General features: G+C 43.2%; 1 protein-coding gene across 3 annotated transcripts in view; it reads left to right on the forward strand.

Moving 5' to 3' along the window:
* Positions 1–17,581, forward strand: part of LOC140479693 (KN motif and ankyrin repeat domain-containing protein 4-like) — a 79,998-nt gene that overhangs the window by 57,478 nt on the left and 4,939 nt on the right. For all 3 annotated transcript variants that reach the window (XM_072573709.1, XM_072573708.1, XM_072573712.1), the window contains 6 exons: positions 2,807–2,918; positions 3,034–3,240; positions 5,891–5,978; positions 9,185–9,404; positions 12,366–12,508; positions 14,034–14,234. In XM_072573709.1, the coding sequence (XP_072429810.1) occupies positions 2,807–2,918; positions 3,034–3,240; positions 5,891–5,978; positions 9,185–9,404; positions 12,366–12,508; positions 14,034–14,234 (971 nt within the window). The remainder of the gene's footprint in view (positions 1–2,806; positions 2,919–3,033; positions 3,241–5,890; positions 5,979–9,184; positions 9,405–12,365; positions 12,509–14,033; positions 14,235–17,581) is intronic.

A 17,581-nucleotide genomic window follows, 5' to 3' on the forward strand; every position in this document is an offset into this window, starting at 1 on the left:
AATGGAGAAAAACTGTAAAAAGCTGCAACACAAAGGGGTACTTGTACATAAACAGAAAGCTACCACACAGGTATAGCAGGTAATCAGGAAGGCTAGTGGAAAGTTGACCATTATTTCAACGGGGTTGGAGTATAAGAGTAGGGAAGTCTTTGTGCAACTGTTCAAGGTGCTGGTGAGAGCACATCTGGAGTGCTGAGAGTCATTTTGGTTCCTTAATTTGAGGAAAGATAACAACATTTTACTGGAGGCAGTTGAGAGGAGGTTCACTGGGATGATCCGTGGTGTGGAGGGATCATCATTTGAGCAAAGGCTGAACAGGTTGGGATTCTGCTCTCTGGAGGGAGGGGGAGAGCTGAGACATGTGTAGAGGGAGGGACAAGTATGGTGATGGGATGGGGAGGGTACCGCTAGGTGAATGTGGGTAGGTGGAACAGCATCGGAGGGGAAAAATTTAGGAGATCTACAGTTGCATCCATAGCGGGAGTGTAGGGGACAAAATGGCATTCTTAAGGTATAATATCAATGGTGAAGTTTAAATGTGGTGGGTATCTATTTGTCCACTCTGCCAACATAAGTGGCACCACCTTCTTTATGATATCTCACACTCACTCTATCCCTGCTATTGCACCCAATTCCCACCAGGGTTTGTGGTCTATCCATCTCACTATTGTCTGCAACCTCCTTCCTCACTCACTCTCACCCACTCCAACCTCTAGTACCACTAAGCCTGCATGCCGTCTATGGTATCTGCACATTCATTCAGGACCTGCACCAATAGTGACAGCTGTCCCTTAGACTTTTCTCCCTCTCATTCCAGGAGGAAAGTAGCCCACAATAAAAGGCAGGCAAAGTCAAAATAGATGGTGGGCTGCCTGGCATTCAGCTCCTCACCTCTATCAGGAGATGGTCCAGTCTCTGACCACCCCAAGAGGCTGACTGACTGCGTCCAAACCTTGGACTGGTATGGGAGGCTGCCCTTGACCTCCTTGCCAGAACCCTTTGGTTGATGGCTATCCCCCTCCCTTGCCTTGACTGCTGACAACCAAGATACATTTCCTGGCTTTATGCCTGCACTAAATGTCACAGCAATATAGCAGTACTCTCAGTCTAATAACAATCTTCAATACAAGGCAAGGTACGAATGCCGAGAGCATTCTGGTAGGCTGAGGTCCTGTGAAGCAAGTGGTGAGCTGAAGTCACCAGCTGCCTGCTCTGACTCCCATGTCAAATTGTCAGCATCTAGTTTATGAGCCATGATTTGGAGGTACTGGTATTGGACTGGGGTGGACAAAGTCAAGGTCATACGCCATCAGGTTATAGTCCAGCAGGTTGATTTGAAATCACAAACGTCCAGAGCACTGCTCTTTCGTCAGGTCAGTTTGTTAGCAGCAGATGATAAAAAAGAAAGCTGCATGTTAATGAGATGTAATATGCAGTAAAAAGGTCGTTAGCAAGCAATAATCCCCTTCGTTAGCCAACTCACCACTCTCTAGCCAGAATTTTGTCTCAACGTACAAAACATAATTACAAAATGTGACAAGTTCCTCCTGCCATTGAGAATGGCTTCACTAGATTTCTTACACAATTCTAGCAGATTTCTTTGCCATAGCCCACGTCATTCAGATCTCGATAAGATTCAGCCTAACATACACACTTTTTCAAGTGATTTACCTTCTACTCAACATGTATTCTGCAATTTTGTCGAGGTTGAACTAACGGAAAGATGTGCAGATTTGATTTAATGAAAAGATTTCTTACTCTCACATTGTTGCTCCCCCAACAGTCCCAGGTACTCAGTGATGCCTGTGGATGCTCAGCATCATAACATTGCACTTCAGTTGAACAATTTTTGTTAATTATTGTTTCTGTTGTTTAAACGTAACAACCTGGAGTATGATACACGATTAATCAGACAAAGATCTGATATCGAAGTGATTGAAAGCACGGGCTACCTGTCTAAAGGAGTCATCAGTGAAGATACTATATTGCTTGTAAGTTATCCCTTGTCCCAGTAATTGTACCTGCAACCTTCAAGCAGCTGTTTTCATCATGCATTTCTTGTACTTAATTAAAGTTTGACCAACCAATGTTCTTACCAATTAAAGGGGTGGCAAAATAATTTTGAGAAATAGAAGGATTACAAGCTATTTACATTTGTGGTACAATATCATACATCAATTAGCATTGTAACCTTCCACCACTGACAACAAGATTCAAGTCTCCACTCAACTGCATCAAATTACTTGACAGTACAGAATGGAAACTGACCATTTGGCTCCACCAGTCAATGTTGACTGTCCTCCTCTTCAGCAAATCCCCTCTTACCCTTTCCTTTCGCCTACTTTATGACTAATTAAATGTTGCCAGGTTCTCTGCTTCAATCACATCACAAATTTAAGTGGGTCTAAAAGTGATAACTGAAGTAAGGTGAGGGCTAGAGAGAGTGGAGGAGGAATGAAGGGTGATACTGGAGAGTAGAACACAGATGTGTGCAAGTTGCTTGCTACTATTTCATGTGAAATTAAGTATTATGTGGACTAATGCTGCTCGACTGAAAATCTTTCGACCAACTTGTTTGCTCACTGAACTAGTTTGCAATTATTGAGTTTGCAGTGACTAAAAACATGGATCATGCCAAACCATAGCAGTCATATTGTGAAACAATGGATTTCAAAACTAATTTCCTATGCAGGAAATATAGAGCAGTGATGAAGGTCAAACATTCCTCTTTGAGACTAAAAGAAATGATCAATATGATCGTAAAACGTAACCAGATGCACTTCTTTCTCTTTTGTTTAACTTATAGCACTGTTACAATCTTCAAACCTTAAATCTATTATGAAAAAGGAAGGTGGAAATGTCAAATCGAGGAATCTCCCAGCCAAAAAAAACCTTCAGTTTATTGGTGTAAATGGCGGGTGAGCATCAAATGAAATCTTACACTCAGTTGAGATCTGTTACATGTTCAGATTTTGTTTTATGTTTGAATGATGGGTATTTCCGCCAGTTCTTTTAACAAATATAACATTTCAGCTATGAAAGCACATCAAGTGAAGATTCCAACTCCTCAGAAGGTGCAGACAGTGACTTGGAAAAGGATTATGTCAATACGGGAAATGAAACCCAACATATTGGCAACAAAGCAGAAATGTCCAAGGACACAGAGGGAGCAGAGCATGGTGAAGTTCAGCCAACAAGAATCAATGCTAATGTCAATGTTATGCAGCATTGCAGCAAAAGGTATGTCACTTGCTGCAACAGTGGATGCGATCTTATAGCTAAAAACAATTAAAAGCAAGAGAGTGTAATTAATAGACCGAACACCAAGTATTCTGTTAGTGTTCCTGGGACATCAAAAGGATCAAGACATTTAGCATCCTCAGCCAAACTGAAAGAGGAAGAAGTCAGAGTGAAATGTCTCCTGCTTGCCAGAAAGATAAAGGTTTGAGACAAATGGGAAGGAGTCGGGTTTTAAACTGGAAGTTCTGTCTTTAAAGACTAGGGCTAGAACCTGGAAGCTGAATGCAGATAGTCAGTTTAGACAGTGACAGGTCAGCTAGAAAAAGGGTGTGCACTGAAATCCTGAAAAGGTGTGAAACAACCTGCAAAACTAAAGAAGGCATGCTCCTCATTATTTACTTTCAAGAAGAAAGTAAACATTGGGCTGAATTGTACAGGGAGCGCACTGTTTGTCCTGACAGAAGAAATGTCAGCTGGGACACGTCATACAATAACATGCCGAAACAACACACTGCGGGCTGTTAAGTAAATGAGAATTTAGCCCCTTCCCAGCATAGACAGTGCCAGAAAATCAGAACAGTAGGCAGCTCCTGCAGTCTCTACAGTGCCAGAACTCCACAGTGAGCACTGTTAGGACTATAATTACATTCCAGCAATGGTGCCTGGACCCAGCTAAGTGCCAGGTTTGGACAGGGAAGGCCTTGGGAGCCTGGGGTTGGGGTGCAGGTTGGGGGTAGAGAGCTCCCAGTGGACAGTCAGATATTGATGGCCAGCTCCGAAGTGACAAAAGGGAGGAGGTGCATAACATGCACACAGGGCATGCCCTAAAGGATGTAACCCATCTTCCTTCCTGCCTTTTAGCCAGTCTGATTAGAAAAAACAGCCCATTCCCTCCTACCTGCCTGCCCACACCAACTGTATAATGGTGTTGGGAGCATAACATTTGGGTCCACGAGCTTGTTAAAAATGTCAATTGTCATTTATTTTGCCTTTAAAAGGCAGAGTCCTGCTAATTTTAAAATGGATCTGAAGGATGAGGGCTAGCTACTTCCATTGTATTTTATGTGCGTCCATTGCTGAAAGCGTACCATAGAATCCAGCCCATTGAGTGGAGAAAATATGTATTTTTTAAAACAACCATAACTCTGTATGCACACTTGCTCTCAACAAAATAAGATCGGTGTGAATTGTTCCAATTTATTTTGTGAATGTGTTTCCAGCCTGTCTATTTGAAAGATTGGAGCAACACTCGGGGGGCACATGTGAAGAATACAATATCTGGTTCAGATCTCAAGTGGTTGCTCTTGTTTACATGCTTCAACTACGTGCTCTATGATCTGACTTTGGCTAATATAGGGCTCATGTCTGACCATACAATGTCCAGACCATTAATGGGGTGACTAGTAAATTTGGTTATGGTCCTTATGTGACGCTTTGGAAACTTCACCAGATTTCTCACTTACCCTTTCCCAGTTTACTTTTGACTGAGTAACTCAGCATTTCTGGAACCAGGGCGTTTTTATAAACTGGGAATGGTAAATGCAGCTGTGCCTGTTTCTGAAGATGATTGCTGCTTAAAACAGCCACCTGCTCCTAATTGCAAATTCAGCTTTAGCACTGAGTCAGGGCCTCTTGTGGTGCAGTGGTAGTGTTCTTACCTCTGAGCCAGGAGAAACAGGTTTAAGTCCCACCCACTCCAGTGGTTTGAATAACAGTGAGGCTAAACTGCTGGCCAGAGATCGGGTCAGTAATGAACTCAAATACGCAGAACACTACCTGGAAATGGAGACTTTCACAGTGCTCTTTTTGTTTATCTTTATTCATTGACGTAGGGCATCATGGATGACATGAAGTCAAAGGTTAAACAGGTTCAGACTCTACTCATTGGAATTTGGAAGAATCGGAGATGTCGTCTGTGAAACATATAGGATTCTTAAGGGGCTTGACTGGGTAAATGCTGAGAGGATGTTTCCACTCGGTGGGAGTCTAGGACCAGAGGACATCGCCTCAGAGTAAAGGGGCGCTAATTTAAGACTGAGATGAGAAAGAATTTATTCTCTAAGAGGATTGTGAATCTTTGGAACTCCTTGACATAATAAGCTATGGGAGTAGAATCCTTGTGTATGTTTAAGGCTGAGATAGATAGATTGTTGATCCATTGGGAAATCAAGGGTTTTAGGGAAAGGTGGACATTAGGAGTGTTGGATCAGCCATGACCTAATTGAATGACGGAGCAGACTTGAGGGGCTGAATGGCTTACTCCTGTTCCTATTTCTTATCAAATCTTCTGACTCAGATTTGGGATTTATAAAAGTGATTTTTTATTGTAAATTCTGTTTTGTGATCTAGTATGAAAGAGTCTCCTGCAGGACACTGGCTGATTGTAATAATTGTCATTATAGAAAGCTTTACAAGAAGAAAGACCCCCTTCTAGGTTGTGAATAGTACACTCTGACCTGCATGCTACCCAATGAGTAACAGGGTAGGAACCTGACTACTGGGTCCATCCAACTTTGGATGCTGCCTGAACTGCTGTGCTCTTCCAGCACCACTAATCCCATCCAACTTTGACCAACACACCTAATCAACACTGTCAGATCCTGAGCCTAGTCTTGTGTAATTGCTACAATTTAGTTTATTTTTCTAACAGGCACGAATTGAAGTCGGGCCTCATGTCTGCTTGTCTGAACCTGAAGGATCACCTCAATGAACTGGAGGTCACAAATGATAAAGACGTGGTATGGTACTTTCTCCTGTTTTAACTTTAAATGCGAGAATTGATAGTGTACTGAGAGAGTTTGAAGCACAATGTGTTTTTGTTGACTGTTGAGCTTCAGTGTCAGTAAGATTTTCAGCAGGACTGACTTTAATGGATCAAAGGATCATGAGTTGTTGTGGTACTCACCTATACAGACTAAAAAGGTAGAAGCTTCACTCTGTAGCCTCTGCACTGACCCCTGAAGGGTCTTGAATGCCATCAGTTCCTGAAGTGAAAGACTAGAAAAAAATATTCATAGTTCCTGATTGCTTCTCAGTCATCCCTGTCATCGATGGTGGGCAGGTTGTTGGGTGAATCCTGAGGGACAGGATATACATGTATTTGGAAAGGCAAGGACTGATTATGGATAATCAACATGGCTTTGTGCGTGGGAAATCATGTCTCACAAACTTGATTGAGATTTTTGAAGATATAACAATGAGGATTAATGAGGGCAGTGAGGTGGATGAGATCTATATGGACGTCAGTAAGGTGTTCGATAAGGTTCCCCCTGGGAGACTGGTTAGCAAGGTTAGATCTCATGGAATACAGGGAGAACTAGCCATTTGGATACAGAACTGGCTCAAAGGTAGAAGACAGAGGGCGGTGGTGGAGGATTGTTTTTCAGACTGGAGGCCTATGACCAGTGGAGTACCACAAAGATTGGTGCTGGGTCCACTACTTTTCATCATTTATATAAATGATTTGGATGTGAGCATAAGAGGTATAGTTAGTAAGTTTGCAGATGGCACCAAAATTGAAGGTGTAGTGGACAGCGAAGAATGGGGATCTTGGTCAGTTGGCCAATGGGCTGAGAAGTGGCAGATGGAGTTTAATTTAGATAAATACAAGGTGCTGCATTTTGGGAAAGCAAATCTTACCAGGACTTATACATTAATGGTAAGGTCCTAAGAAGTGTTGCTGAACAAAGAGACCTTGGAGTGCAGGTTCATAACTCCTTGAAAGTGGAGTCGCAGGTAGGTAGGATAGTGAAGAAGGTGTTTGGTATGCTTTCCGTTATTGGTCAGAGTATTGAGTACAGGAGTTGGGGGGTCATGTTGCGGCTGTTCAGGACAATGGTTAGGTCACTTTTTGAATATTGCATGCAATTCTGGTCTCGTTCCTATCGGAAAGATGTTGTGAAACTTGAAAGGGTTCAGAAAACATTTACAAGGATGTTGCCAGCGTTGGAGGATTTGAGCTATAGGGAGAGGCTGAACTGGCTGGGGCTGTTTTCCCTGGAGCGTCGGAGGCTGAGGGGTGACCTTATAGAGGTTTATAAAATCATGAGGGGCATAGATAGGATAAATAGACAAAGTCTTGCCCTCGGGTGGGGGAGTCCAGAACTAGAGGGCATAGGTTTAGGGTGAGAGGGGAAAGTACTAAAAGAGACCCAAGGGGCAACATTTTGACATAGAGGGTGGTACATGTATGGAATGAGCTGCCAGAGAAAGTGGTAGAGGCTAGTACAATTGTAACATTTAAAAGGCATCTGGATGGGTATATGAATAAGAAGGGTTTGGAGGCATATGGGCGGGTGCTGGTCGGTGGGACTGGGATATCTGGTCGGCATGGATAGGTTGGACCAAAGGGTCTGTTTCCGTGCTGTACATCTCTATGACTCTGTGACTACATCCCAAAAGGAAGGTGTATAATTTGAGTAAAAGCAGCAATGGACTGAGGAAAGTGTCACCAAATATTGAACAATGTAATTTTTGTTCTGATCAACAGCGTGTTTGTTTGTGCAGTGCTTGTGGTTTTGGCCTAACAACCACTGATATAGCCTTTAAACACTACGACATTGTAGGTTCCCAAATATAATTCAATAAATCTGACAATTTGTGGTTTATCACAAGAACAAAATGTAAATGGCTGGACTGCGGTAAAAAAAATCACCTAGTTCCATACTCCCTTTCAAGGAGTGGGACTTGCTGCAACTGTCTTGTCTGACACGTACGTAACTCCAATCTTCACAACTTGATTCAATCCTGGTGTTGAATTTTCTGAGGGTATGGGGTTTCTCACCCCATCGGTTTGCCATGGCATTGCCATCACAACATTCTCGGAAGCAGCCCCCTCTGAATGTACCTTTCAAATAAGAATGTAAGTGGACCCCAAGAAGAGAAGCTCAGTCAGAGTGGACAACCAGCAGGTCGACTGGGAGGGGTAATGGTGATCGTGGACCTCTTCTGCAAACGTGAGGGGCCCACACACTGGTCCATGATGTCGAGGGGCAATTCGCCACAGCATTAGGTTTGGCCTCAGTTGTGGATTTTCATCCTAAAGGCTCCTTCATTGGGACATGACACGTCTAGCTTTGCAGGCAACCAACCGCCACTGGGAGACCTGCTCCGAACAGCTGTCCTTTAACACTGGGAATTTGTCTTCACCTTTGGAAAAGGGCCCTTCAGTGCTGCCTTTATACGCTTCATTTGCTGCCCTCCCCGGAAAGGTTTCACTGCATTTGGAAAGCATTGGGAGCCAATCAGACTTCACTCGTCCCTAATTTCCCATTCCCTTGCTTCCAGTACTTGCTGGGATAAGGAAAATCCAGACATGAATGTGGTCTGAGGCACTTACCACACCATCACCTTCACTGGGAAACTAAAGATTAACTGCCCTAATACCACCTTACCAAATACTAATGGATATAACTTACACTTACTCAGCAAACCAAACACCATATTTTCAAAGTTTAGTCATTTGTAATATAGACAAACACGATGTCTAATTTATACAAAATGCAGTCCCACAAAGAACAGTATGATAAACACGCTGTTCATTTATTTTCATTTACAAAGAAGTGTTGACCAAAGGACCAAAATACACCTTGTCGTTCTTCAAATGTGGTCATGGAATCACATTGCATCACTTCAGTGGACAGACAGGACTGTGGTTTACATTCAGGTTAAAGGCTGGCAATTCAGGATACTCCCTCAGTTTGGAACTTAAATGTTAGCTCACATCATGCATTCGGGTCACTGCAGTTTGACTTTAAGCTACAACCTTAAAATCCGGAAGACACAGAGTGATACTGCTGAAACACAAAGCAGCTTTAAGAAAAGGGAAGAAATTTGGGAAAAGAAAATGATCGCAGTGTAACAAAAATCCTCAATGCCTTATAACAAAGAAAATAAAGGTTCCTGTTGTGCAGTTGATGTTTTCATGGCTGTTTTGTTTCTGCAGAGGCAGAATTTAAACACTGTTCAGTGGGAATGGTTCAGGATTTCCAGTCAGAAATCCGCAGCTCCTGAGACTGTTCAAGACTTTCTCCTAGAACTCCAAGAGATGTCACCAGATCTCCTTCACTTTGTTGTAAATGTGGCCGATGAAAATCAGAACACCGCACTCCACTACAGTGTCTCCCACTCCAATTTTCCTATTGTGAGACTCTTACTGGATACAGGTATTTAAAACTCACTTTTTCAGGATGCTGAAGCTCAGATAATTTACTGACAGAGTACCAAATTAAAAATATTCCCCTGACGTATTGATGGGTGAATGCACAGTTATCAGGACACTAAGTTATGCGAATCAAACTATTTTTCCAGATAGACTTTTGGTGGGTAATAATGAAAAGGGTTCCCATACCTGGGGGGATAAGAGGAGTTAAGAAACAAATCAGGATCTAATCAAATGATGCAACAGGCTCAGGAGCTGAATGGTCTACTGCTGTCCCTAAGTTGTCATGACTTCAATGCCCTAGGTCTAGAAATGTGCTCCCACTTTGGTCATTATCCAAGAACCACTTGTGTAAATTATGTATATTTGAATGTCAGGTCAGGTGAGATATGATCAGGCAGTGACATGTCCACTGTAGGTTAGCTGTATTTAGACTCACACTTATAAACTGGTCACTTAAACAGGGCATCAAAGGTTTGCCAGAGCCTATGGAACTGCATCTGGGCAAGATTTAGTCTTTGAGGAAAGAAGAAAGACCTGACAAGTTGATCTATGAAAACAGATTGTAGAGATATGCTGCTGAGTGCGAGTCTAATTTATTCAGTGGCCTCTACTTGACTTCTGACAAATGCAACATATCACAAATGTGTTGTGTCTGTAACGGTGGGGATGCACTGTTTTCCTGGACCAACCCACCTGCATCCTCTGGCTATTTTTCAACTGAGCAGGGAGGTTTAAGAAATCCTGGAGCAATGTAAAGAAGCTAGACACACCTAATCCATCAGTTTTCTGTTTCCTTACTCCTTGAAGCTATGCATGGAGCTGAGCATTTCCAGGGTTAACAAAGAGGAGGAAGTCATGGTGTTCCACAATGGATACCAAAGGGTCTTGCTCAGGTTCTGCTACATATGCACAATTAAATGAAACTTTTGCTCCAGTAACATAGGAATGAGCTGCTCCTTGCCTTGAGTCTATGTTCAGTCTACTTGTTTGGTCAATGGAATAGACAATTACAGTATTTCAGATTGCTGTGTCTGGGTGTGGAAGGTCGGGGGGGGCGTGGGGAATTGGGGTGCTGGGGGGAGTAGGCAGTGTGATCCTGCGGGGTTACACTTCAGCTGTCAATCACCAAGTGGCAGAGTATTCCAGCTGGTCACCTCATCCAGCTTATGAGAGATTGGTGTAGTTGAAATCTTAGACTCATATCTTACTTCTGCTAAACTGTAGGCAACAACTATATACCATTATTATTGATGAAGGACAGGGAGCAAGGCATGGTAACTGTCCATATTATTCTGGTGACGCTTAGAGGAACACTCCTTCTTCTTCTCATGATTGCACTAAGATAACTTTATGCATAAGCATTTTGATGTTGTCTGCTTTGTTATTCCACCTGAGAATGGCTAGAGAGTGTAAGACACTACCTTTTCCATCAAGGTTGCCATTTAGATGTCCCATGTCTACCATCTGGTCACAATGTGCAGAAGACCTCTTTGAAGATAGTGGCAGTTGGAACACTGTCCGTTAAACCATTTTTGAGCCACTATATCCATGTTTCTGCTGGGCAGCTCAGGTTAAAATGTACCCTGGTTAAGAAGACATTATCAATAAGAGAGGAGGAAGTTAAGCAAGATGTCAAGGAGTCTTTTTTCCATTTCCAAATGACTTCTCGCCTGCTCAAAGATGTTAATGCATGCTCCAAACCAGGCTCCCTGCTCTGAGTAGTTACCCTTTAAACAGGAGCTGGCCCATCAACAGGCTGCTTGTACATGGAAGTAAAGCTCATTTGTTCCTGTTTTAACCCACACATGAACAGATACTGGCAAGTTTCGTTGGATTGTGATCAGCAACAAGCTGATTGACTTATTCTTATCAACTCCCAAGGCAGTTATCCTTACTGCTGCAATTAGTTCCCACTTCCGCCAACTCCAAACAGATCCCCCACCAAGAACATCTTCCCCTTCCCACCCCTCTCAGCCTTCCGCATTCCCTCCCACAGTCCTTGGTTCATGCCACCCTCACCACCAAACCCCCAGATACCTTCTCCTGCAACCTGAAAACATGCAAACCTGCTGGTCCACCACCCCCCTCATCTCCATCCAGGGCCCCAAACAGTCCTTCCAAGTGAGACACAGGTTCACCTGCCTCTCTTCCAACCTAGTTTACTGCATCAGGTGCTCCCAATGTGATTTCCTCTACATCAGGGAGACCAAATGTAAACTTAGGGAACGGTTCACCGAGCATCGCAGCCAGGTCTGCAGGGGCCAACTGGACCTCCCAGTCACCGCCCATTTCAATTCTCCCAACCACTCCTTTTCCGACATGACCATCCTTGGCCTCCTATATTGTCAAAGCAAACTACAGCACCTATTGGAGGAACCTGTTTGGGGCCCTTTATCTTTCACCTGGGCATCCTACAACCCGGAACACTCAATATTGAATTCTCCAATTTCAAATAACCTCCCTTCCCATCCTCCAATTTCCTTTCCAGCCCCTTCCCCTCCCTGCCACTGCTCCCTGCCACTAACCAGATTAATTCCTCCCATTGACCAACCAGGTCGTACCGTCTACTTGTCTTCACCTATCCCCACTTCCCCACCCTGCCCTCGCCTCCTCCTTTATCTGCAGCTCCCCCCCACACCCACCTCCAGCCCTGAAGAACGGTTACACCCGAAAATTCGACTTCTGCACCTCCTGATGCTGCCTGGCTTGCTGTGTTCTTCCAGCCTCCTGCCTGTCTACTTAGTTCAGTAAAGGCAGGAAAGAGACAAGACATCTTTCTGCTTTCTATGTTTCAGTTACCATGTAATGCATTTCCCCACCTCAGGCCTCTGGGGAAACAAGACAACCAAATTGACGTAACTCTACTCATTTGAATTCTATAAAGGTGGTGATAAAGAAGAATTTGCTTAGCTCGCTCTCTGTATGTCTTATTCTTCTTACATGGATTATTATTGCTGATTAGGTGTCTGCAATGTGGACCATCAGAACAGAGCAGGATATACTGCGACTATGTTAGCTTCACTGGCTTCTGCTGAAACAGCTGAAGAGTTGGCGGTGGTCAGGAAGCTTCTGCATTTGGGAAATGTCAATATCCAAGCTACTCAGGTATTGATCGGGATGGACTAATCTTTATACATTGTTCACATCACTGACTGCTGTTTTATCCCTTGTTTATATTTCAAAGTCAGAAAGAATAATTTAGAATGCTGCATGTAGTTAATGTAACATTGAATCTATGACAGGGACCTTGATGGCAAAAGTAAAGCAAATGACATATTAGGATGTACTGAACAGTCAGTTGAGCTCAATAGTGAAGCACTCCTACAACTTTGTAAAGTATTGACACATCCCCCACTCTTGTAATATCGTGTTACAAGTCTGATCACCACAATACAAAATGTTAGGGCAGCAATAGAAAGGCACAAAAGAGTGGGAACAGAAGGACTTGAGAGGTTTGAGGGATTGGTTTTAAGGATTAATTATATAGGAAACTGTGATATGTTTTGAGAGGAAACTTCAGTGAACATACGCATTAAATGTTAAAACTTCAAAAGAATAGAGGAGTGGAGTGCCCTTTGGGTTCAAATGCAGTGACACTTAGTCATTTTGCAGCAAGTGGCTCACACTGGACTTCCCAAATTGGATAACCTCTTGAATCCTTCGCCAGCAGCCGTGTGGCATACATTAGGAGTGTGGTAGATCACACAATGACTTGGCTGGATGGGTGCAATTACAATAACAACTTAAGAAATTTATTTAGAGCAACACTATCACCTTCAAATTCACTGCTAAGTACCAAGTTTATTTTGATGTTTCTTCACATCACTGGACAAAATCTTGGAATTCCCAATGTCACAGCATCTGGGCTGCAGTAGTTCACAGGAATAACCATTGCTCACTACATTGTGAACTTGACCCCAGGTGGAAAGACAACACTGGTGTGTGAGATCATGCTTACATCAAGTGGGCAGCTTGTGAGCTGCAAACCAGGTTAGGATTTCCTGAATCCAGAGGAAGATTTGGCCCCAGAGTCTGGTCAGCCAAACTAATGAGGGCTTACAGTAAATGAAAGACTAAGAAATGCTGCTAACTACTGGGTGAGAACAGAATTGTCTCTGGATCCATGATTTGGCTTTCATATCAAGCGGCAAATTTACAAACATCCAAAAAATAAACTGAACAGACCAGTTTCTGTATCAAATCTGTTCCCCCATTCTAGCCAATTGGTGCCTCATGACCATAGAATAGCATTAACCTTGTCATCGCCACCACCAATATGTAATCTCCTGAGAGAGGCAAGGAATATCTGAGTGAGACCCAGAGTTCATACAGAAAAATATATTCCAGAAAATTAATTTCTGATCTCTTCAAGAAGATCAGAACCAATCTAGGACACAAAGATGAGCCAAGTAGTTTTCAAAACATCATGGAATAACAATTTCTCCCAGCTGTATGTGGTGCTTGCTCCTTGCCATCATTCATGACCCCAGGGTTTGGATCATATTACCTTCAGCTGGACCTTGGCAGTCAAGCCTTCGCTTCAGTACAGCATAATCATTTAAATGTATAACCAAAATGGTCATTGATAAACTTTAACACCTAAAGATGACAGTTTCCTTCCCTTTAACAGGCCGGTCAGACAGCTTTGATGCTAGCTGTCAGTCATGGAAGGACCGATATGGTTACAGCTCTCCTGTCTTGCGGGGCTGATATTAATATCCAGGATGACGATGGATCCACTGCACTCATGTGTGCATGTGAGCAAGGAAATGTGGAGATGGTTAAGTTGCTGTTGGCTCAGCCTGAGTGTAACATTGCATTAACTGATAAAGTGAGTACAGTGCCATCTTATTTCAGCTGTGTTCTTCTTTCCATTCTCTTCCTTCTCCTATTCCCCTCTTTCTCCACGTATTAATTTCTTCCTCATCCTTTATCCATTATTTTACTGTTTGTTTTCCCTTCTTCACTCATTAATGTGCCTCCATGTGTACAATTTTCACCCCTCTCAATCTAATGGTTCATACACTAAAATAAGAACAGAAAGTGCAGGATAAATCCAGTAGATCTGGCAGTATTTGTGAGGGAGAAACTGGGTTAACATTCCAGGTCATTGTTTCAACAACGTGACTGTTCTTTGGAACCACGTCAGATGTGATCATACCTGCTGAGATTTTTTTCCAGCATTTTCTATTTTTGTTTCAGATTTTCTGCATCTGTGGTATTCTGCTAATTCACTCAAGCTGCATTGTCATTTTCTTCAGGAGTTCATAAAAAGGCAATAGTTTCTTCTTTGGTTTATCTTTGGCTGTTTATCTGTTTATTATGTTACCCTTAATAAATCCTCACCTGAAACTTCATTATTGGTTAAGGAGAAACTGGGCATCTTGTTTCATACATCACAACTCTCAGGCTTTATAAATCCCATCTTGTATAATTATGGATAACTTCTAATAACAAGCTCAAACAGGACACAAGAGGAGGCTTAGCATTTGATTGCTGAATCTTCACTCACCTCTAGCCTTTTTTTTGTTGCCACTTGTAAAGTTTGCCATGTTAACAATTATTCGATGCACTTCTCTTCCCGCCACCTACACTATGTTCAAATCACATGGCGCTGTCTCTCCCTCTTTATTCCGGGACCTCAAAATTATGGAATGCTTGACACCTGTTTCTCTTAGCTATTATTTTCACAATAGAGTTTTCAGCCTTTCAAAACAGAACCTTATCATTAGTCAATCATAATTCCTTATTTACCTTGTCCTTTTATAAATCACAGAATACAGCTCCCTGTGTCGTGCTAACCTTCTGCAACAGCAGCTCACCCAGTGCCACTCCCCTGTCCTGTCCCCATAGCCCTGCATATTTTTCCCTGCAGATATTCAGACATTTCCTTAATGGAAGTCATGACAATCTCTGCCTCTATCACACTCTCAAGTCATGTGTTTTAGATCTTAACCCCTTACTACATAAAAACATTTTCCTCATGTTGTCATTGCTTCTTTAGCCAATCACCTTTACGCAGTGTCCTCTAGTTTTTGATCCAACCAATCCCCATGCTGTATATACTGGGTTCTGGCCCTCATAGCAACGTTCTCTCAACGTTCTCTTCTCTCTGGAGAACAGATCCAGATTCTCCAATATATCCAAGTAATTGGTCCCTAACCCCAGATAAATCATGTCTGTGCCCTCTGGGAACTTCACATACTTCCTTCAATACTTCCTGTATTGGACACAATACAGAGGAACCTCGATTATCCAAATTATCCGAAGAAGATCTCAAAGTCCCGACTGAAACATTACGTTACATCAAAGTGGTGTTACCAACACTGGTCGCGTCTTTTGTTTACAATGATTAAAAGTGAATTCGGCTCACTGAACTGCTGCCGAGAACAGTCCTGGACATTGATGGGAGCCTAGGCACCATCTCCAAATGACTGATCTCCTGTACTTTCTCTCTCACCCCACACTTTCCCTGGAGTTCTACACAGGGGTTTACCCTATACCCCCCTTCCCCAGATAATCTTTCCAACATTGTCCTGTATAGGGCAAAGGGGGAGCTTGTCAAAACATTGCAGTAAAAAGGGGTATGGGGTGTGGGTGTGGGGTGTGTGTGGTGTGTTATTTTGAGACAACCCCTAAAGGCAGCAGCAGTCTTGCTGCTGGCGTCCAGTCCAGCTGCCCTGCAGGGGTGAGGGGGTGGCGGGTGGAGGTGGGGCAGATGGGGGTTTGGGTGGGTGGTGGGGGCGGGCATGGGTCGGGGCAGACGGGGGCACTGTGCTGCTGTCTAGTCTCCTGAATGGGAATGGACTTGGCAAGTGCTCGCTGTGTCAAGCCCATTGAACTGGACGGGGTGGGGGTGGGGGTGTGGGGTGCGGGTTTGGCCAGGCTTCAGCAATAATGCAGGCCCATTACACACAAGTGTGTCTCTGCTCAGAAACAAACTCTGAGACAGAGAGAGGGAGCAAGGCAGGCAGAGTGAGGAAAAAGGAAACTTCAGAAAACTCCGAGCCCAAGAGTAGAGGCATTGAATCAATTAACTGAATAACCAATTATCCAAACGAAATACTGCCTGCCTATCTTGTTCGGATAATTGAGTTTCCTCTATATTTCAATTGATATTGAAGCAATCTTCTGTAAAGGTTCACTGTAAGTTTCTCACTTTTGTATCATTGTCTTCGTGTATGAAGCCCCAGAATCTATATCCTTTATTCATGCACCTTTACCCAGAATGCTCTTCACCTGCACCCCTTTTTAAAACTACATGGTAATGTGATGTCTCAGTTGTGCAGAGAGGCAGCAGGAAGTCTCTGAAAGCATCAGTCATCAGGATTTCAACAGTTAGACAAACAGGTGGGCTTCTCTATAACCATAAACAAGAATTTCTATCCTTACCCATTGATAACTGAAACTTTATGATACAACAAGCCCTGTGCCCCATGTCATTCAATCTTGGTCCATTTGAATCAGCTCATTCTCCAGAACCAGATCCAGCAATGCCTCCTTTCTCATCAGGAAGCAAACGTACTGATCAGGAAAATTCTCCTGAACACCGTGCAGAAACCCCTCCTTCCCCCTTTCTGCCCTTTATACCGATACTATCCATAACTGATTTTCCTGTCTGCACTGATAACAAGGAGGCAAATTACTAGCCCGGATTCACATCCTCAGCCATTGAAAGATCTGTCTGTTTTCTTAGTTATAGAATCCCCTATTGCTATTTTATTTTATCTTTCCCTGCTTGTTACCCCCTCCCCAGCCATTAAGCTGCGCCGCCTGGATACACTATTACTCTGACCACTGTTTGGAACTGACAAGCTATTGGAGAATGTGCTACAGCATGGAAACTTCTTCCCTATCTGCTTCACTGTCACTCTGGCATGCTGGTCACCCATTCCACTTCTGACTGCAAACACTTAAGCTACAGAGTGACCACAGCCAGGAATGAGCTGTCCACAAATCTGTCCGCCTCATGGATAAACCAGGATACTTATCTCTGCTGCTAAAGTGTCAAAGTCCAGAGTTGGAGAGGCATCAGCTGATGACATTTGTGTGCATTTGGTTATCCAGAACACAAGGAATGTGCTAGAATTCCTGCACACTCAGTAGAAATGAGATGCCCTGCAAACACCTCCATTTATCAGACAATTAACTGACTCAACAGAAATAAACTCCAGACTT

The sequence above is a fragment of the Chiloscyllium punctatum genome, chromosome 7, assembly GCF_047496795.1.
Source record: "Chiloscyllium punctatum isolate Juve2018m chromosome 7, sChiPun1.3, whole genome shotgun sequence".
In the NCBI taxonomy this organism is placed as follows: Eukaryota; Metazoa; Chordata; class Chondrichthyes; order Orectolobiformes; family Hemiscylliidae; genus Chiloscyllium; species Chiloscyllium punctatum.